Raw genomic sequence first — 20,504 nt, forward strand, 5'->3', positions numbered from 1 at the left:
AAGGCAGGGAGCAAAGGAGGGCTCAGCTAGACTTCTAGCCAGCCCAGCAACCTCTGATCTCTGACCCCTGACTTTTCCTCCAGGCTATGTCCCTTCCTCCCCCTTCTCCCCCCACAACACCCCCGGCCTCCACGACATTTTGTTGGAGCCTGGGGACTTGGGTTTGTGGACATTTCATGTAAACCACCCACACCCCAGCCGGGAAAGAGTTTCCCCAATGGGAAACTAGCCAATGTGACACAGAGGCATTAACCACGCCAAGGAGGGTGGAGAGAGAGGCAGCAGGTGGATAACGGAGGCGGGGTGGGCCTCCTGCTGCTCCCTCCCTCCCTGCCTCCCTCCTCCTTCCCGCCTTCTGGGCCCTACAGGGGGCGGAGCCGCTGCCTTATAAGTGTCAGGCCTGGCGGCCGCGGAACTCATAACAACCAGCAGCCAGCAACGGACCCTGGGCACCTCTACCAGCAGCGTGGTGCCCTCGGTTCCCCAGCATGGCCCCCTCGGCCTGGGCCATCTGCTGCCTCCTGGGGGGCCTCCTGCTCCACGGGGGCAGCCCCACCCCTGGCCCCAGCGTGCCCCGCCTGCGGCTCTCCTACCGAGGTACCAGCAGTGCACGCCCTGTTCAAGGGTGCGTCTGTGGGAGCCCGGGACCCTGTGACATCCCCGGGTCAGGGGTGCCCAGCCAGGCGCTGGGCAGTCTCTTCTGCCCGCCGGAGGGATTCGGTCACTCCCACACAGCCCGTGGGAAGGACTTCACGGTCATTCCCGGAGATGGTGATCCAGCTGCCGCCAGAGGCGGGACCTGGGAGGAGGGCAGGGGCAGGTCCCCGGAGGGTGGAGGAGGGAGAGGCAGAGATGCAAGGGGACAACTTGAGGGGGCTTCTGAGAAAAGGAGAGAAGCGTGGAGGTCCTGAGAGGCCTCAGTAGGGATGGGCAGGGAGAGATGGGGAGGGATGGAGAGGACAGGTCTGGAGGAGGTGTGCACTGAGCACCTCCTGTGCTGTGAGAGCCTGGGCCAGCAGCCTGCAGTGGAATCCCTCGCCCTGTCCCCACAGCCTAGAGGCCCCCACCTCCCATCTGCCTCTTGTAGCCCACTTCATAGTGCTGGCTTTTGTCCTTCCCTTTCTGTCCCAGAGGCTCTTCACAGCCCAAGGGGGATCACAGCCTCCCCTCTTGGCCCATCCTGGCCCAGGAGGTGCCCCCGCGGCTCTAACCTGGTATTCCGTGCTGCAGCTGGTGCAGACTTCTCTGAATCTGTGGGGGTGGTCCACGGGGAAGGTCCCTGAGACACTTCTTGGGGAAACCAGATGGGTGATCACCTTCCCTGGGAACCCCAATCCAAGTGGGAGACCCAGCCTTCTCTGGAACATCTGGGAGAGGAGACATGGCTCTACTCTGGAGTCCGTGGTTGGATCTGGTGCGGGGGGGAAACGTGGTCCTGTCCTGGGAGCTGTGGACTGGGGCAAAAGTCAAGCCGTAAGAAAAAGCTTAAATAGGGCAAATTCCCTTGAAAGTACTGTCAGCCATGGAGGGCTTCCTGGAAGAGGCTGTTGATGAGTTTGGGAATGGAGTGGGTGTGGGCTTGCCACTTTTGGGCAGGTGTGGGATACCTGGCTTTCCCAGGGGTGGCCAGGGGTGGCCAACGTCCCTTCCCACCACATCCTGCTGCACGCCCCTTTGGCCACCTGTTACCTCCACCTCCCTAGCCAAACCCCAGGAAAATATTTCAGGATCCTCGGCTCCTGGGCCCAGTGTCCCCCGCCAGCCACCCCCCAATAGCTGGGGCCTGGGAGGGCAGTGTCTACAGAGGAGAAAGTCTTCCTTAGTCATATGCCTGGACCAGAGCCTTGGGCTCCACCTGACCATAGCCCACCTTTCCCATACCCAGGCCTTTGCCAGGTGTTTCCTCTGCTGGGAATGCTCTCCCGTGTCTGTCCACCTGTCCCACCGAGTCGGCCTCACCCACTGCTCACACTCACTCAGCCTCCCCCTGGGCTCCTCCCAGCACTTTGCCCAGCTTGCTACCATAAGTTCTGCTGGTGGCGCCATCTTCCCTGGGGACCGGAGTTGGCGCAGATGGGCACAGATGGGAAGGAGATGTTAACTGAAAGATCAAGGGACTAAAGGATGAAGGGGTAGGAAGCAGGGCTCAGAGCCCCCTGTCCCACCCACTCCCAGGAGCCGTTTCCCAGAAGTCCTTCAGCAGGCCTGGGGCCGGAAACATTTTCCAGATGTGGGGTGTGTGTGTGTGTGTGTGTGTGTGTGAATGCACAGCTGGGACCCTTCAGCTCCACACCTTAGCGGGGGAAGTGGGCACAACAGTACACGCTGATTTCCAATCTGCTCCCTCCGAGATCTCCTGTCTGCCAACCGTTCAGCTGTCTTTCTGGGTCCCCGGGGCTCCCTGGACCTTCGGACCATGTACCTGGATGAGTACCGGGACCGCCTTTTTCTGGGGGGCCGTGATGCCATCTACTCTCTGAGGCTAGACCAGTCGTGGCCGGATCCCCGGGAGGTGAGTGGGATGGAGGAAGGGAGGGTCTCTCTGTGAGCTGGGAGCTGGACGGGGAAACAGGCTGTGAGATCAGGCGTCAGCCAGGCTCTCTTTCAGGTCCAGTGGCCACCGCAGCCAGGACAGAAGGAGGAGTGTGTTCGCAAGGGAAGAGATCCTTTGGTGAGTGCGGTCAGGAGAGACTGCCCGGGCGCCTGAGGGGCTCAGTTGGTTAAGCGACTATCTTTGGCTCAGGTCATGATCCTGGAGTCCCCGGATCCAGTCCCGCATTGGGCTCCCTGCTCAGCGGGGAATCTGCTTCTCCCTCTGACCCTTCAGCTCTCATGCTCTCTCTCACTCTCAAGTAAATAAATAAAATCTTAAAAAAAAAAAAAAAAGAGCGACTGTCCCCCAACCATGACCAACACCCAGGGCTTGACCCCCAGGACAGCCTGGGACCACTCCCCAGGGGTACTTGTGCTAGGGGTATTTGGAGCAGATCCTGAGGGTTCTTGAAAGTCTGTGAAGAATGTCACCCTTACCCCAGGTCCCCAGAGCTGAGTCCTGGGGCCTATGGAGACGGTAAACACCTCCTCACCCCCTCCACCGCACCCCTTTTCTCCCTGCTAGGTGGAGTGTGCCAACTTCGTACGGGTGCTACAGCCCCACAACCGGACCCACCTGCTGGCGTGCGGCACTGGGGCCTTTCAGCCCACCTGTGCCCTCATCACGGTCGGGCACCGTGGGGAGGTGAGCCCGGCACAGGCCCCGCAAGGGACTGGGACGCAGTGACATTCCTGCCCTGCTGTCTGAACACTTCCCATTGAGCCCGGCTCAGGGCAGAGAGGTCAGGGGCTGAAAGGCATCTTTGTGCCAGGCTGACCCCGTTGGCGGGGCCCTGAATGAGGACGTCTTCTGCCCACTCTCCAGCTGCACGCGATGGCCACTGCCTGGGTGGGGGGCTGGGCTGCTTTCCCAGGTGACACCCTTCCCTCCCTTCCTCCCTCTCCCCCAGCATGTGCTCCACCTTGAGCCCAGCAGTGTGGAAAGTGGGCGGGGGCGGTGCCCGCATGAGCCCAGCAGTCCCTTCGCCAGCACCTCTGTAGGTGGGTGATGTCCAGGCCAGGATGGGCATGAGGAGGGTGGGTGCTGGTCAATGTCACTGGGAAGGGTTGGGACAAGCTATGGGACCTGGCCCTCCTCCCCTGACTCTGCCCCATTCTCACCCAGGTGGGGAGCTGTACACGGGCCTCACAGCTGACTTTCTGGGGCGCGAGGCCATGATCTTCCGGAGTGGGGGTCCCCGGCCAGCTTTGCGTTCTGACTCTGACCAGAACCTCCTACACGGTGAGCCCAGGGTCTTCCAGGGGCAAGGCTGACTGGGATCTGCCCCCAGCCCTGACAGGGAGGCAGGAGAGCCTGGCACAGGAGTGGGGATGGGAGGGACAGCCCAGCCCCACTGTACTCCCCGGGACTCCAGCCCACAGTGGAGGTTCGGTACCTCTCCCCTGACCCCGCTCCCCTCCTCCCCTGTGAGGTTCCCCCAACCAGCTGCACCCTGTCACCTCCCAGACCCGCGGTTTGTGATGGCCGCCCGGATTGCCGACAACGCTGACCAGGATGATGACAAGGTGTACTTCTTCTTCTCGGAAACTGTGCCCTCACCCGATGGTGGCCCAGGCCGTGTCACCGTCAGCCGCGTCGGCCGCGTCTGCGTGGTGAGAGCCGGGAGGAGGCGGTGAGGTCAGATCCTCACCACACTCCCTTCCTACACCCGTCCCCACCAGCAGCAGGAGGGAAAACGAGGCACGGGTGTGAAGCCAGCATCCGTGCCTCTCCCTCCAATGGTGAGGGTGGAGGAGCAGGAGGGGGGCCCATCTCCGTGGAGCCGGAGGCTGACTCTGACCCTCACCCCCAGAATGACCTCGGTGGCCAGCGCGTGCTGGTGAGCAAATGGAGCACGTTCCTCAAGGCCAGGCTGCTGTGCTCGGTGCCTGGCCCTGGTGGTGCCGAGACCCACTTTGACCAGCTGGGTAAGGCGATGGCCAGGGCCGGGTGCGGGTACAGGTGCAGAGGGCTCAGAGCAGTGAGTGGGCGGCATTGACAGTGACCTTCTCTCTCCCAGAGGATGTGTTCCTGCTGTGGACCAGCTCAGGGAAGAACCTCGAGGTGTATGCTCTGTTTAGCACAGTCAGGTGGGCACCCGGGTCTCCCCTCGTATCCCCAGCCCTGGTTCAGTCTCTGCACACTAGCGTCCTCTGTTGAGCCTCTGCTTTTGTGGCCCGACTTTACTGTGGGTCTCTGTCTCTGTCCCTGACTCAAGGACTCGGAGGCTCTATTTTCTCCCTCCTTCTCTCTGTCTTTGTCTGGGTGGCCTCGTTTTCTGGTCTTAGCTGTCTGCAGGCACGATCGCCCTCTGTTCTGTCCACGGAGCCAGGCTGCCCCTTCCCACCTGTGACAGCCACTCTGACCTGACTGTCCCTGTGCGTCCTCGGCAGTGCCGTGTTCCAGGGATTTGCCGTCTGTGTGTACCACATGGAGGATATCTGGGAGGTCTTCAAGGGGCCCTTTGCCCACCAAGATGGTCCCCAGCACCAGTGGGGACCCTATGGGGGCAAGGTGCCCTTCCCTCGGCCTGGAGTGGTGAGTGTCTGGCTGGAGCCAGGCTGGGAGAGAGGGCTGAGCAGTTTCTAGAGGGATTCTACCTTGGGACAACCTTGCGGCTGGGCTGGGACTCCAGAGGGGCCAGGTGGTGGAAGGAGGGGAGCAGAGCCCTAACCACGTCAAGGAGCCTCTGCTACGGGAAGCGTGGCCCCTCTGATGTGGGCATGCCCAGGCCGTGGGACCTGGAAACAGGCTGGGCTGGGGAGCGTGTGGCCCCAGGACACTTCAGGTGCCCCCCTGCTGCTCCTCACAGTGCCCCAGCAAGATGACAGCACAGCCAGGACGACCCTTTGGCAGCACCAAGAACTACCCAGACGAGGTGCTGCAATTTGCCCGAGCCCACCCACTTATGTTCTGGCCCGTGCGGCCACGGCGGGGCCGCCCCGTGCTTGTCAAAACGCATCTGGCCCAGCAGTTGCACCAGATCGTGGTGGACCGTGTGGAGGCGGAGGACGGGACCTACGACGTCATCTTCCTGGGGACCGGTGGGTGGGCTGAGTGGGGTGGCCCGGCCGGGGAGGTGTGTAGGCTGGAGGGGGTTGCTCCTTCTCCCACTGACCCCTTCTCCCCTGCCCCAGACTCAGGCTCTGTGCTCAAGGTCATCGCTCTCCAGGGTGGGGGCTCCACTGAGTCCGAGGAGGTGGTCTTGGAGGAGCTCCAGGTGTTTAAGGTGAGGGCAGACTGGGGGGATGGGAAGGGTCCCCTCCAGCCCCACTGCTGGGTCTAGGCCTGGCTCCTGGGACACAGGAGCAAAGTGCAGGAGGCAGATGGGCCTGTCCTTACTGAGCTTGCAGCCAGTGGAGGGGAAAGTGCCTTGCTGATGCTGTCTGGCCGTGGGGCCCAGACAAAGTTTGGAGGGCCTAGGGAGGGGTGTCCAAGGTAATCCCCCCTTGACAAAACCCTGCCAGGCTCAAGTCACAGTGAGGGGGTGGCTGAGACCCCCACGTCTCTAAGGGCTTCTGTGGGCCAGGCAGGGCATCACCTGCCTCTGGGGGACTACTGGGACCCTGACATGGGATGGGTGATGTGGGACAGCTGCCTCATTCCTGGAGAACAGGGCTGTGGGCGGGGACACTGGAGCTTTGTGCTTTCCACTAGGCCTCCTCCTTGGAGGCCAGCCAGGGTGAGGGGACCTTTCTAATAACCCAATGTCTGGGAAAGACTGTCTGGCCTTAGTTGCCAGGGAGTTCACTGACCCGGGCTGGGAGGTAGGTGGCTCCCATGTGAGGGCTGGAGGAGGCTGAAGGAGGGACACAGCTGGCCCCAGCCCAGCCCTCTCTGAGACCCTCCTCCTTCTGCAGGTGCCAACACCCATCACCGAGATGGAGATCTCTGTCAAAAGGGTAAGAGCAGCTGCCATCCCACCGCTCCTCCTCCTTCTGAGCCCCCTCTGAAACTCTCTGAGCACGACAGGCTGCTGTCTGCTGGAGAGCGGGGCTGCAGCAGGCCCTGGGGCTGCCTGGTGAGGCCTTGCCATGAGGCTCGAGAGTCCAGCAGGGAGCGGAGATGCCATGCATGAAACCAGTGGACAGTGGGAACCCTGAGTAAGTGAGGCTGTGTTCAGAGAAGGGGAGATCCACAAAGGCCAGTCCCCCTGGGCCGACAGCTTCCTGCTTGAAAACAAAATCCAGAATTTAAACCCTGCAAGGGAGAGCCACTTTTTAGAGGCCCGCTGGATCCTTTGGCAAGCGGCAAAATCTCAAGCTTATCGCCCCCGTTTATCTTTGGGTAAATCCCAACTTTTGTATTGGTATTGCTTAAAGCAGAGTGTACTTCTAAGCTCAGAGGCAAGTCAGGATAAAGGTTATTGAGGTAGAGAGCAAAAGTCAGCAGCAGGAAGGGCCTGGAGAAGCCCCTTAGGAAACAAGGTCTGCCCCCTGCCCTCTGTGTCCTAGCACAGGATCTGATGCGTGTCAGGTGCATGATAAACACTTTTGGCATTTGGGGAGGCACCCAAGAGGTTCTGGGAGACTGCCTGCAAATGGTGGGGTGCTCTCAGGAAGCCCAAGGGGGCCAAAAGCCTAGCTGTTTTTAGGTGGGGCCTGGACTCATGTTGACTCTGCTTGTGTCCCTGCCAGCAAACGCTGTACGTGGGCTCAAGGCTAGGCGTGGCCCGGCTGCGGCTGCACCAGTGTGAAACTTACGGCAGTGCCTGTGCTGAGTGCTGCCTGGCCCGAGACCCATACTGTGCCTGGGACGGTGCCTCCTGCGCCCGCTACCGGCCAGGCCCTGGCAAGCGCCGGTTCCGCAGGCAGGACATCCGGCACGGCAACCCTGCCCTGCAGTGTCTGGCTGAGAGCCAGGAAGGTGAGTGGTGGCAGGCAGCAAGGGCAGGGGGGCTGCGCAGACCCACCGGGCTCCCACAGGTCCCTCCTCACCCCTCTGGCCGGGGCTCAACCCCTGGAAAGTGTGGCCTCATTGGTCCTGTGTTAACAGCACCCCCCACACCTCACTTTTCCTACGTGTGCGGCTCCCGTCGGTGTATGGGTGGAGGATCTTTGGACAGTGATGGACACCTAGGTCCCTGTCACACTGGTGGGGGACCCCGGGGTCCCACAGTCCTGAGCCGAGCCCCCCTCCCCTCTTCCCCCAGAGGAGGCTGCAGGCTCCGCAGCAGCCACCACGGTCTACGGCACGGAGCACAACAGCACCTTCCTGGAGTGCCTGCCCAGGTCTTCCCAGGCGGCCGTGCACTGGTTCGTGCAGAGGCCAGGGGGCCAGGGGCCTGACCAGGTGAGCAAGGACCCTGCCTCCAGCCTGCACGTGTCATCACACCACATCCCTCTCTGCACCTAGGAAGGGGCTCTGGGGGGGAACCTGCCAAGGTCAACTGAAGAAAAGTGTGTATTAAGTCCCTGGGCTGCCTAGAAGGAGGTGCCCTTCCTTCTGCCCCTGGGAACGCCCAGGCGAGAGCTGGCTGCAAGCCGTCCTGTGACAGGGAGCCCGCTAACTCCCAGGCACTGGGCTGAGCTTTGGGAAGTGGGGAGCAGAGGTGGAAGAGAGGGAAGGGGGGGCTGGCCTGGCCAAGAAGCCCCCGTGCTTTTACACATAAGGTTCCTCTCTGAAAGGTCTCTTTCCCAGGGGTTCTTGGTTCTCCTCTGCCCAGGGGGTGCCTAACTTGCACCGAAACCTGTGCACACATACACCCCTAAGCACCCACCCACTGCCTAGCTCAACACTTCATCCACGGAGTCTAGCTGTCTGCCCAGACCCTCTCCTCCCCCATCCGGGAAGGTCTGTCAACCCCAGAAATGGCTTCAGTCTGGGGCCTGAGGAGGGCGTGGGTGTGGCAGGGCGAGGAACCGTTCTCCAGTCTCTCCCACGGGCAGGGAAGGGGAAGGGAGGGCGCTCATTACAGGAGGGGCTCTCCTTCCAGCTTGGGAACCGGGGGAGGCCAGCTTGGGGCCAGCTGCTGGGCTAGGCACTAAGAAGACACCCCCAGGAGGCCAGAGGCAGCGAGCAACAAGATGGTTACATAATACTTACCGCCCGGGCGATCCAGCCTCCACGTGCAGATGTGCAGACTTGATCCAGGCTGGATCAGAGTAGCACGGCTGCCTCCTGCCCTGCAATGGGCACTCAGCCCACCCCTGGCTGGGAGAGTGAACAGTGCAGTCAGGGAAAGGGAGGGCTACGTGTGTGGACGTGTGTGTGCGCGCGCAAAGTGTGGTAAGGACTTCTGGTCCTAAGTCTGTGTGTATAACCCTCCCTGAATAAAAGCCCCTAAATACCTTTACCCACTCTGGTCCCTGGGACTATGTGGCAGGTTCCCCCAAGGCCAAGGTAGGTGCCCCAGCGCTCTGACTAGGGGAGAAACCAAAAGCCTCCTTTGCAGGCCCCGTCCTGGATCCTGGGAAGGTGAGAGCTTGCCGGCAGTTAGCTGACAGTCGCGAGGAGGAAGCCAGCCTGGGCAGGAAAGAGCGGGGAGGGGAGTGCTTCAGCACGGGGCCCTGAGTTATGAATCTGGAAACTGCGGGGAGGGAAACTCTTGGTGTGTGTGCCCTACTCCACGCCCCCCTCACACCCTCCCACGCCCCCAACAGGTCAAGACCGATGAGCGAGTCCTGCAGACAGAGCAGGGGTTGCTGTTCCGCAGACTCAGCCACCTGGACGCCGGCATCTACACCTGCAAGACACTGGAGCATGGCTTCTCCCAGACTGTGGTCCGCCTGGCTCTGGAGGTGATCGCGGCCTCGCAGCTCCCCAGACTGTTTCCCCGGGAGCCGAGGCCGGAGGAGCCCCCAGCGCGGGGAGGCCTGGCCTCTGCCCCGTCCAAGGCCTGGTATAAGGACATCCTGCAGCTCATCGGCTTCGCCAACCTGCCGCGGGTGGACGAGTACTGTGAGCGTGTGTGGTGCCCCTCCAGGAGCCGGGCCAAGCAGGCCAAGGGCAAGAGCTGGCCAGGGCCGGAGCTGGGCAAGAAGGTGAAGAGCCGGGTGCAGGCCGAGCGCAATCGGACGCCCCGGGAGGTGGAGGCCGCATAGAAGAGCATGGAGCAGAGGGTGGTCGGGAGGGACGGGGTGGCCCAGCAGCCCCCAGAGTCTCCCACCCACCCAGCGAGGGCAGAGGGGGGCCCGCATGCCCAACTGCCTCTTAGAGATAGAGGAATCTCTGCCCCCCGTAATTCTACCAGGCTGCCCCCAGGAAAGGCTGGGGCCCAATGGAGGCGCCCCGTGTCCGAGGCCTGTTCCCTGCCCCTCTGTGCTCCCAGTCCTAGCTGAGCCAGCCTCCCTCTGGCTGCTGCCAGCCCCCGTGGGCCTGCTGTTTGTTCTCAGATATGGCCCCAGAGCACTTTTCCGGTTGTGCCCGGTGGTGAGAGGGCTGGGTGGGTCTTTCCCAGCAGGCAGAACAATGGCCATTCTGAGTGACCCTTGGAGTGGTTGTGTGGGTGTGTCCGAGGAGGTGCCTGGGTGGGGGGCCGTTAGGCAGCGGGAGGAAGATGGAAGTTGCCTCCCAGGTAGCACCCGTTAAGGGCACCTGGTGTGATCTGGTGAAACAGCGAGACCCTCCCCCCACTTTGTGCCCTGATATCCTGGTGGCTCCCTGCCGCTGTCCACCACTTCTTCTCCCTCACAGAATCCTAGAAGCATGAGCTTCCCTGCCAGCCAGAGCTCCCTCCACCCGGGGTGGGGGGTGGTCTGGGCCTCGGGCCCTACTTCATAAACCCAGCGGTGTCTCACAGCCTGAGTTGCCTTCCCCAGACCCCACGCTGTCAGGCCAGGTTCCCTGCAATGCCCAGTGCTCCTGATGAGATTCTCCCTTCCCACCATCAGGGTCTCCGGACTGATGAACAGGGAGAGGGTGGGTTGTGGAGGAATGTCATCCCCCGTTCTGTGGACTAGAGCTGGGGAGAGGGGAGCTGGGGAAGTGTGGGGCAGGAGGAGGGGGCTGTCTCTCACCAGGCAGTGCAAGCATGCCCATAGCTGGGGAGGGCGGGAACCTGCCGCTGGAGGGGAGGACCAGGTGCAGGGCTTTGTCGCAGAGGGTTGGGAAGCCTCTGGGATGGGGAGAGGGTGAGAGACGCTAGGATGGGCTAGGGGACCCCAGAGCAGGCATTCTCAAGAACCCAAGATGGTGTCAGTTAGCTCAGGAGCCACAGGAAAACCAGGTGTCTCCCACCCTGGAATCTTTGGTTTCTACGAAGCAGGGTTGGTGGTGAATGGTTTCATTTATGAAGACTTTTCTCTTTCAAGGGGGAAAAAAAACAAAAAACGGAGGGCAAAAGCCTGCTAAGTCCTGCTGGTTCTTGGGGGTGAGGCGCAGGTGGCCGGGATGCATTCGGTCTGGGGGTGTAGGGGTGTTTTTGCCATACTCAGTGATGTGTTTCTTGGGCTGGGGAGGACAGAGGGGAGGAGGAGGAGGACTGAATGAAAAGTTGTCCCAGCCTGCATATGAGCAGGTTTAGTGACGCACAAAACCGACAGGAGGGGGACAAGAGCATCAAGTTCAAGATTCCCCCCATGAAAACAACCAAGATGAAGAAAGGAAAAAACACCAGATAAAAAGCAGGACAAGGCTTCCTGCTCTATTGAACTCAAACCCAGACTGTGCATCTGCCTTGGGTTTTATGTGAGTCACCCCATCACCTCCAGAGAACTGGGATCCGAAATAGGCCCCCCTTCCTCTTTGACTTCACAGACAGTGAACCAGAGGCACTGAGATTGACCCAACACCCCCTTGGGATGCCCCGGGCCTGGGGTTTCTGTGGCTGGGAGGCCTGCAGGTAAAAGCAGAGGGGAGGAGGACTGTGGGGAGGAGGGAGGAAGAAGGGAGCAGAGGGAGAGGCAGAGGCCATGCAAGAGGGGCAGGAAAGAACACAGGGCCCCAGGAATTGTGGCGCACAGAGCTGCAGGCCCACTATCCCAGCGAAGCAAGGAAGAAAAGGCCAGGCTCTCTGTGGCCTCTAGGCTAGACCCAGGCATGGGCTGCTCCAGGCAGGGTTCTCTGGGGGAAGTTACTCTGGAAAATGGAAGAGGAGCTCACAATCCTGAACAAGGAACACCTGCACTTAGAAAATTATGGACAACTTTTGCCAACTCCCCACACCTCCCACCCATGAGGTACTGTGTGTGATTAACTCCTGGAAATGCCTCTATGTGTGAATTCTATTTTTATATTCATATGTTGAGATCGGCCTTGTGGTTTCTCTGTCTGCAGAGCATCTTCTCCTAATTACTATTGTTATTTTTATTATCATGACCACCTCTGTGCTCTGATGAGGATACATGGTGGTCTACCACACAGACCTACAAGGAAAGCAATGGAGTGAATATATCACATAATTATATCATTATTGCATCTCTGTATTTCTGTTCTAAATTGACTGATACCATCTGTGTGAGCTAGAAAGGAAGAGCCTTTCCATCCGTTCCAGATGGGAGAAGGACACCCTAAGGGGTATATTCTAGAAGGGAGGGAGATGGACATGAGGGGAAGGAAGGAAGGAGTCAAAGGGCTTTGTCTAGGGAAACTGAGATGGCTTATTAAGTTAGGAAACTCCTGCCCCTCAGGCTTCTGAGACTGACCTTCTCGGGCTTCAGGAAGATCTTGAGTCAGAAAAAAAATTTGCTGGCAAAGGGCAGTTGGGCACGTAGGCAGCCCTGCTCCTTTTTCCACAATAACACTCAATATTTGTAACAGCAACACTTGGACTGGTGCCTGTCTCCTTGGCATGCCACATACCAACGTATATTAAGGCCACTGTGCTCTTGCCTGCGGTGCTGGGCTGCGCTGTGGGGGTAGAAGCTTGTGAGGAGGAGGGGACGTCTGGATGCTGCTGAAGGCGCCACAGCCCGTGGCTCCCACTCCCCCCAGTGACATCATGCCCCCGCCCAGATAACAGAGCCCAGAAAAGGCAGGAGTGATTCGAAGAGGGGAGGGGCATCTTGCCAGGCTAACCTCTTGCTAGCACGTTGAGAATGGGCCCCTCAATCCATACGCCAGAGTAGGGGGGCTTAACAAGTCGGTCATCTGTCCCACCTTGAAGCCCTGGGGCAGGGGTCCTCCTTTTGCCCCTGGGCCTGACAGCATCGAACCACTGTGCCCCGTCCTAAGCCATCGCACAGGAAGCATCATCAGCATCCACTTGGCACAGAGTGTGGGGCTGGAAGGTACTCGGCCTCCACAGCCTCTTCTCTCCCTAGGCCACAACAACTCTGTTCCCACCTTCCCAACCCTTGGGCCCGGACTTCTCCCCCCTCGCCTCCCACCTTGAGCCATATTTCCTGCCTCAGGGGCCTCCCTCTCTCTCTCTCTGGCAGCTTTTTCCTCAAAGTCCCATACTTCCCCTTGTCTTTGGGCCAGTGTCATTATTTCCCAAATGGGTGTAGGGTGACAAGGGTCAAATAAATATGGGGATTTCTGTCTCTTTAGCCCCACGGAGCTGCTGTGTGTGCAGCGCGTTTGCCCTGTGAAGTCCCTAAGAAGCCCACGATAATGTCTCATTGATTTGCACGTCTGCTACAAGCTACATGATTCTCCCAAACCTGGGGTCCTTTTTTCCCATCAAGTGATCACCGCCTCATGTTTCTAATGTTTTGAAACGTACTTTGAGAAAACGCGGGTTTGATTAATTCCTTCCTCTGTCATGTGAGATTAGTTTATTAATCTCTGCTTTCTAAGCCTGTAAGTTGTGGAGGCCCTGGCCTCCCAGTTCGGAGAGCCACAGCTTGGCTTCCCATGACAGGCACCGGAGCAGGACCCACCATCCCAGGCCAAGGCAGCCACGCCGCCTGTCTGCTGGCCCTTGGGTCTGGCCTCTGCCGATCCTCCCACACTCAGTCTGCCTCCAGAGCCCGCTTCCTGGCCAGATCCTCTGTGGATGACTGGGGTTCACCCCAAGCCTGTGGCTGTCCAGCAGTCCAAGGGACTCATTTCTAAGGAAGGGTGGGTGTAGGGAGGGAGCAGAATATAGGAGGAAAACAGCTCTTTTCACTTTCTCAAGTGGCCTCCTTGCATTCAGCTAAGCCCAGGTCAGTTTCTAGACATCCCTCGAAACCCTCAGTTTGAGGAGGGAGCAGGCAGCAGCCATCAGGGGCCATGCTGTCCCCTCCAGGGGCCCAGATCAGTTAGGTTGGGGGTGGGGGGTTGGGCAGGGAACTCCCTCACATGCCTCTGTCAGTCCAGGGCACGGAGGCTTTTCCAGTCAGCCACATCTCCTTCTTAGAACCAGGAGACAGTTGCTCAGAAACAGCCTGATTTCCATTCCTAGTTAGGGATCCACCCCAGGCTTCTCCAATTGCTGGTTCTCAGGGTCTCCCAAAGGAGAAGTTTCAGGCCACACCAAGATCAAATCCCCAGGGTTTTCTGAGACTGCAGACTTGGCCCTGGTGTAGGGAGAGGCTGAGTGGGAGAGGCTAGGTTTCGTACAATACCTGACTAGGAGCTTAAGGATTGTTGGGCCCCTGCCCTGGCTCCTCTTCCGGCCTCACCCCCACCTCTGGGGAACAGGAGATGAGGAAACAGCAACTATGGCCCTGTGCCCACTTCCCACTGCCCTTCCCCTGCCCACCCTGGCCGTGGGTACCACTACTGGGCGGGTTCCCTAGAGGCCTTCTCCTAATGAAGGCTTTCACTTTCCCCACTGGATTTTCACTAGGGAAACTCCTGGTTCCTCAATGCAGCCTTTTAAAAGACTCATTCTCCGCTGAGGATGGGAAATGTTGCACAGACTCGGGGAGGCCTCATAAGGGACACCTGCCCCTATCCTCACCCAGACCTTAGCATTCAGCCGGGAGCTTGCACTCAAGGACTCTGCTGAGGAGAACTCGGGTGACCAGTCTTGACCCCTTTCCCCAGGGAGGAAGATGACTGGAGTGTACCCTAATCCAGCCCAACGGGGTGTGTTCCACTTCCATAAGCATCCCATTGGGCAGAGAGGCAAGACCAGGAAAGGGGGACCTTTGTGGCCTGGCAAGGATTCCAAAATGAATCAACAGAGGCCTGCGGTAGAGTCCAGGTGTCTGTCATCAAATGGAAAGAACTACGGTATGAGGGACACAGAAAGCCCAGATAGGCCTGTTAGGAGGACAAGGGGGGCTCTGCTCTCACAGATAAACGTACAGAAGAATGATGTGGCAGACCGGCAGCTTGCTTTATGGACATGACCTCATCTGTTCACGCTGCCCCCCACCCCCAGCTGATAAGAATCTGGTGCTGTTTCCTGTAGTCCAAGGGTCTCAGACAATGGTGTGAACAGGCTGGCCCTGCTGGAAAGGACATTGTTTAGGGAAGAAAAAACACACCAGCACAAAGACAGGGCAGGACCTGTCTAAATGTAAGGGTCTGTTTACAAATCCCTGATTTCCAAGAGGGGGGAACACAATGGGGAATTGTTTTTGGTGAGTCTGGAGTCCCCTCCAGAATGCTCCTGGGGTCTGTGGACGCCTTTGATGGCTTAGACAGGTCTCAGATGCTCTAAGGGGGATAGACACTGATGGCGTGGATGCCTTCCTGTTTATCAGAGGTGCTTGCAGGGCAGGGTCAAGGAACAAGTTTACAGCAAAGACAAGAGGGAGGAGCCCTGAGCCTCCTTCCTTCCATCCGGGCCTCCTGCCATTAGACTGCACAGCTGTTGCACATGCTGGAGGTGGTTTGCTACAGAGAAACTAGATCAAGGTTTTCATTTTCGGTTTTCCGAAAAATAACAACTTTTTGGTTTATGGCCTCCAATTGCCACATCGCTTTTTGGAAAAAAATGTACAAGATACGAGACCCTTCCGAATAGCAGACCCCCCAGAATGGGGCTTCCTAGCTTAGTCGGTAGGGAGCGTACAGGAGCTAGCACCGTGTCGCTGGATTCCGGGCCAATGGAGATGCTATTTCTCAAGCAACCTCCCGTCTGGTGCACAGGTAGAACCTTCGATGTCACTAACCAGAGGTCTTAATGTCAGTGTGTGTGTATGTGTGTGTAAGGAGAGTAGGGCAGAAGAACAGAACTGTATCACCCATTTCCCTTGGCACTGGCAGTCCTCATTTTGGGGAAGAGGGGGAGTGTGGCCCGAATTAGGAGGATCACTTTGGGTCTGGACAGACCATGAAGGCAGACCTGTCTGAGGATGTGATGAAAGTATCATTAGTAGCTATTATGCTGATCTCTAAACCCAGCAGGAGCACACCTCATGAATAAACGCAAATGGATGTGCTTAGAACAAGCGAAGAGCCGAAGAGCCAAGAGCCTAAGTCCTACGCAATCCCAACACAGAAGCCGGCTTTCACAAACACGCCTTTTTCAACCTCCCAGCTCTCGAGGGTTGTTCTCCTCCTCAATATGCTAACAGTGCCCTCTGGTGTTTGACAGTAAAACAACAGGCTCATGAACACAAAGTACAAGCACTTCCATCAATTCAGTAGACATCAAACTGCCTCTGAATGTAGGTCCGGAGCCCCACACCACGTGGGAAGAAAGGTTAATAAGACAAACAGGTCCCTACCGTTAAGGGGCTTCCCATCTCATGGGAGAGATGGGTAAACAACTGTAGGAACAGGTGGAGAACCATGCCTGCTCTAATAGGAGCATAAGCAGAGGCCAGTGCACGAAAAAAACGGCCCTTATGCTCGGTTCAACAGGCTGAGGATAGAGACTACAGCTCTCCAGACTGCAAGCCTTATGCTCAGGGCCCAGTGTTCCAGGGTAGCCATGGCCGAGTGCCCGTGGGTGGGGTGTCCGGGGAGATGCTGCTGAGTAGGGCCATATTTGTGGAAGGCCTTGGATGCCAGTCTCAGCAGCCATCCTAACTAAAGAGCTAGCAGATGTTTATGGTGATCAGCATAAGGGGAAAGGGCGCATTTGTCAGCAAAGCAAGGGCACAAAGGAAACCATGCAGAGAGAGGGCTTTTGCTGTAATCCTCTGAGGCACAGGGCTCTGAGCTGAGCACTGGCAGTGGGATGGCAAAGAAGGCAAACATCTGTAAAACAGTCAAATTGACAAGAAAGAGAGTAGTTGAGGATAAAGGGAAGCAGAAGGTAAGATGTCTGAGATTTCTGGCCCTAGCTCATGGTTCCTACAAAGGTAAGGATGGATTAGAGGAAATAGAGAAGGCTCTTTGAGGGATTTTTATTGAATATCTATTTCTACCCTCCCCAAGTGAACTATTTGTTCTAGGTCCTATGTTATAAGACAGTAATTAATTCTAACAGACAGATCATTTGTGAAAACATATATTTAAATCATGCAAGAGGACCCTGGGGCATCTTGTAGTGCCAAAAAGTAAAGAGGTGTTCAAAAAATCCCCAACAACAAAACAGAACAAAACACACAATAATGAGGACTGTGTAAAGGACTCAGGAGCTCCTCATGGCCAGAGCAGGGATAATCTGAGCAACAAAATAAATAAAGCAGTATTGTATTATAACAGAATACACTATGCCTATCCCTAAGTCTGGACTGACATAAATGAATGACCAAATAAACAAGCAGGAGAGAATTGGTAAATCTCCCATGCAGAAGAATTCCAAATAGTATAGATATTCTGTCCCCAAGGAGGGAGGGGGCATAAATTCCCACTCACTAATGGTGGGCTACACAGAGTAACTTCCTTCCAAAAGGTACAGTCTGGAAAGTGGGGGAGAAGAAGTACCTTTATGCTGGAGAAACCTGACAAGCATACCTCAGCAGACGACCAAGGTCACCAATCAACAGTGGAAGACATATTGATAGTTTGTAACTTGGATATGATGTGATAACGCACTTGACCTGGGTGGTCTCCCTCCCCCAGACCCATAACCCTAGTCTCATCGTGAGAAAAACATCAGATAAATGCCAAGTGAGGGCTCTCAAAATACCTGACTGGTACTCCTCAAAACTCTCAAGGTCATCAAAAACAAGGAAAATCTGACAAACAGTTACAGTCAAGAGGAACCTAAGGAGACAGGATGACTCAGTGCAATGTGGTCTTCTAGAACAGAAAAGAGACATTGGGTGAAAACTAAGGAAATTTAAATGAACTCTGAGTGTGACAATAATGTATTGGTTCACTAATTGTTACAAACGTACTATTTTAATGTAAGATGGTACTAATGGGGGAAACTGAGTTTGGGTATATGGAGAATCCCTGTACTATCTTCACAATTTTTTGTAAATCTAGAACTATCCTGAGTTAAAAGTTCATTTAAGACAAAAGCCCAGTTAATTAGTGGAGAATGACTGATTAGGTGAAGAACAGAACGTTTGAAAATTGGGAACTTTCCAGGGAGTCTGTGTTGGCTCAGTTGGATAAGCATCTACATTCTGCTCAGGTTGTGATCCTGAACTCCCAGGATCGAGTCCCTCATCTGGCTCCCTGCTCAGTGGGGAGTCTGCTTCTCTTTTTGTCCTTTACCCTGCTTGTACTCTCGCTCGCTGGCTCTCAATCTCTCAAAAGAATAAATCAAATCTTTTTTTAAAATTGGGGACTTTCCAGGCAGCTATTAAAATCAATGGGGAGTACAGGTATGGAGATGAAGAAATAGTTAATAGGGGAGAGAGAGAGAGAGAGAGTGTGTGTGTGTGTGTGTGCGCGCGCGCTGTTTTGCTAGGTATCCATAAGGCCAACTACACCCGGAGACCAGGCAACTGAAGGTCTGAGTGACCAAACCACCCCCTAACCCCCACGCCAGCCCCAAGCTCTACCTCCCACCCCCTGCAGCTGGATTCCAGAGGCACTGTTAGAGGACCACTACTTTCAGTTAAGATGGTGTCTCTCACACTTGAGTAGTATCCAAGTGGGTCCTTTATTTTTTTTTTCTTTAAGATTTTATTCATTTGAGCAGGGGGAGGGGCAGAGGGAGAGAGAGAGAGCAGCAGATTCCCCACTGAGCAGCGGGCCAGATGGGGGCTCTATCCCAGGACCCTGAGACCATGACCTGAGCTGAAGGCAGATGCTTAACTGACTGAGCCACCTGGGCGCCCCTCCAAGTGGATTCTTTTTAAAGGGAAAGATACTACCCCAGATGTCTGAGAACAGGCCTGGTGACCCAAGTTATGGAAGTTCTAGAAACTGAAGTCTTAATCTTGGAAGTGTCCTGCAGTTGTGAATTATCATTATAAGAGTTGAGTCTTTAGGATAAGTAAAATACCATTTGTTTTTTAAATGAAAATCCACAATTTAAAAACTTGGTTAACTTGCAGAGCTCTGACAAGGTGTCCCTGGAAACCCAGGTTAGGAAGCACAGCATGGAGTCATCAGAATCATGGGAGAGAAAAGGAAGAAAAAAGGCACAGTTGCGGGCAGCCCTAGGGGTTAGCTGTACAGGAGGCCCAGTAAGCAGCCAGCTCGGGAGTAAGCTCCAGGAGGCTGGTCTTTCAGAAAAGAAATGCAGCTAATAGCGATCTGATGTTTGGCCTCTGAGGAAGATTATATTTTGAAGCAAATGTCATGTGGAACATTTGGGAAGAATTAGCCTTAGGTGCCTAACAAATTGAGCAAATACGAAAGAGAGGTATTTCAGGAAAAAAACAAATTACAGGAGAAGAAGAAGAATCCTAGTGTACCCCTTGGCTCAGAGGCATACAGCATTTACATGCTCATAGCGAGTAAATCAAAGGCTACTCCTGTAATCCCTGAAGGTTAATTCAACAAAAACTGCAATGCAATTTTAAAAAGATGGGAGAAGATGGAAGTGGGAAGGTGTTAAAGGAGATCTCACATGATGTAACAGGAAGTCAATAACATCTAAGACTAATGAATCAAGAAATGGCTAAAATAATGGACAGGAGTTGCCTTTAAGGAGTGGGATTGAGGGTAGGGAAGGGTAAGTCAAGAGGTTCTTTTTCATTATAATCATTTAAGTACTTCTTGATTTTTAAAATTCTGTATTACTTTGCTTACATACTTTGATAATCACAAAAAGACACAAATACCCCATCCCCCACCCCATGTGATTCTAAGTGGATCTGGTCCAATCTGAAAAGGATCCCTGTAAACACCAAGGATGGAAGTCTCCAGAGGTCATCAACATTTGAACCGAGAACCTGCTCCTGCACCACTGGTGACAAATGACTCAGTGAGACCCTGAGCACTGAGTATCTGGCAAATGGTCCTGAGTTTCCCCCCACTAATCTAAATCCCACAGAATCATTAAAAACAAATGTGAGATAGGTTGCATTCAATTTCTCCCAAGACCTTCTGCCAGATTCCCATCCCAGCTGCCTTGCCTAACGCAACTGGCCTGGCATGGTTCCCTGACCCGAGACGGAATTGCCCAAGCCACCAGGCAGCAAGGTTTTGAATGGAGGTACGCTGCAGACCACACCGCCTACAGTGAACCGATTCCTTCCACCCAACGTGAGCATGATAGTCCCTGCCCCGTTTGAGTCCAGGACCCTAAGCCCTGCAGTGGTGGCCTCTTCTCAATCCAGTGTAGCCTCCTTTGCTGGATCACTTCCCTGATGAGAGCCTGTGTTTATTTGTGCAATGAGCAGCTCTCCCCCGGCCTGTAAAGTTAATTTCCCAGAAAACTACTTCCCTCCAAAGCAACATGTCTCTGTTTGAAGTTGAAAATTCTACATTTATTCACTGAATTTTATAGATCAGAAGGGTGCATTTTCTATTTCCTCACTCTACCCTCCGGATTCCTCAGGCTGCTTGGTAAATTCCAGAGTGAATTTATAAGGAGACACCAATGGAGAGAAAAACCTTTATTTGCATAATAACAAACGTGGGAGAAGTAAGAAGAGGCATATGAGGAGCAGATTAGGGTGGGAGAAGAGAAGAAGGCTCTCTGGGAATAGGGCAGAAAGAGCAGAGGCGCTCTCCTAACTGCTAACATGTTCCGAGGTTGGCATCTGGACCCTGCTCTGTCCTCACGCTCCCCTGGGATTTCTCTTTCCTTGGTTCATGCTCTCACTGCTGGGCCTCTTTCCTTGTCTCACAG

General features: G+C 55.8%; 1 protein-coding gene across 1 annotated transcript; it reads left to right on the forward strand.

Annotated features, from left to right (window-relative positions):
• The first annotated feature begins 435 nt into the window (after positions 1-435).
• Positions 436-11,942, forward strand: SEMA3G (semaphorin 3G). The gene is made up of 16 exons (XM_044253437.1): positions 436-597; positions 2,352-2,512; positions 2,609-2,671; positions 3,119-3,238; positions 3,504-3,594; positions 3,719-3,835; positions 4,061-4,206; positions 4,407-4,521; positions 4,614-4,683; positions 4,987-5,131; positions 5,406-5,637; positions 5,731-5,822; positions 6,454-6,495; positions 7,231-7,459; positions 7,746-7,885; positions 9,196-11,942. Exons 1-16 carry the CDS (start codon positions 489-491, stop codon positions 9,634-9,636), a joined length of 2,313 nt encoding a protein of 770 aa, XP_044109372.1. The 5' UTR covers positions 436-488; the 3' UTR covers positions 9,637-11,942.
• Positions 11,943-20,504: the final 8,562 nt, after the last annotated feature.

The sequence above is a fragment of the Neovison vison genome, chromosome 6 (genome assembly GCF_020171115.1).
Source record: "Neovison vison isolate M4711 chromosome 6, ASM_NN_V1, whole genome shotgun sequence".
Classification (NCBI taxonomy): Eukaryota; Metazoa; Chordata; class Mammalia; order Carnivora; family Mustelidae; genus Neogale; species Neogale vison.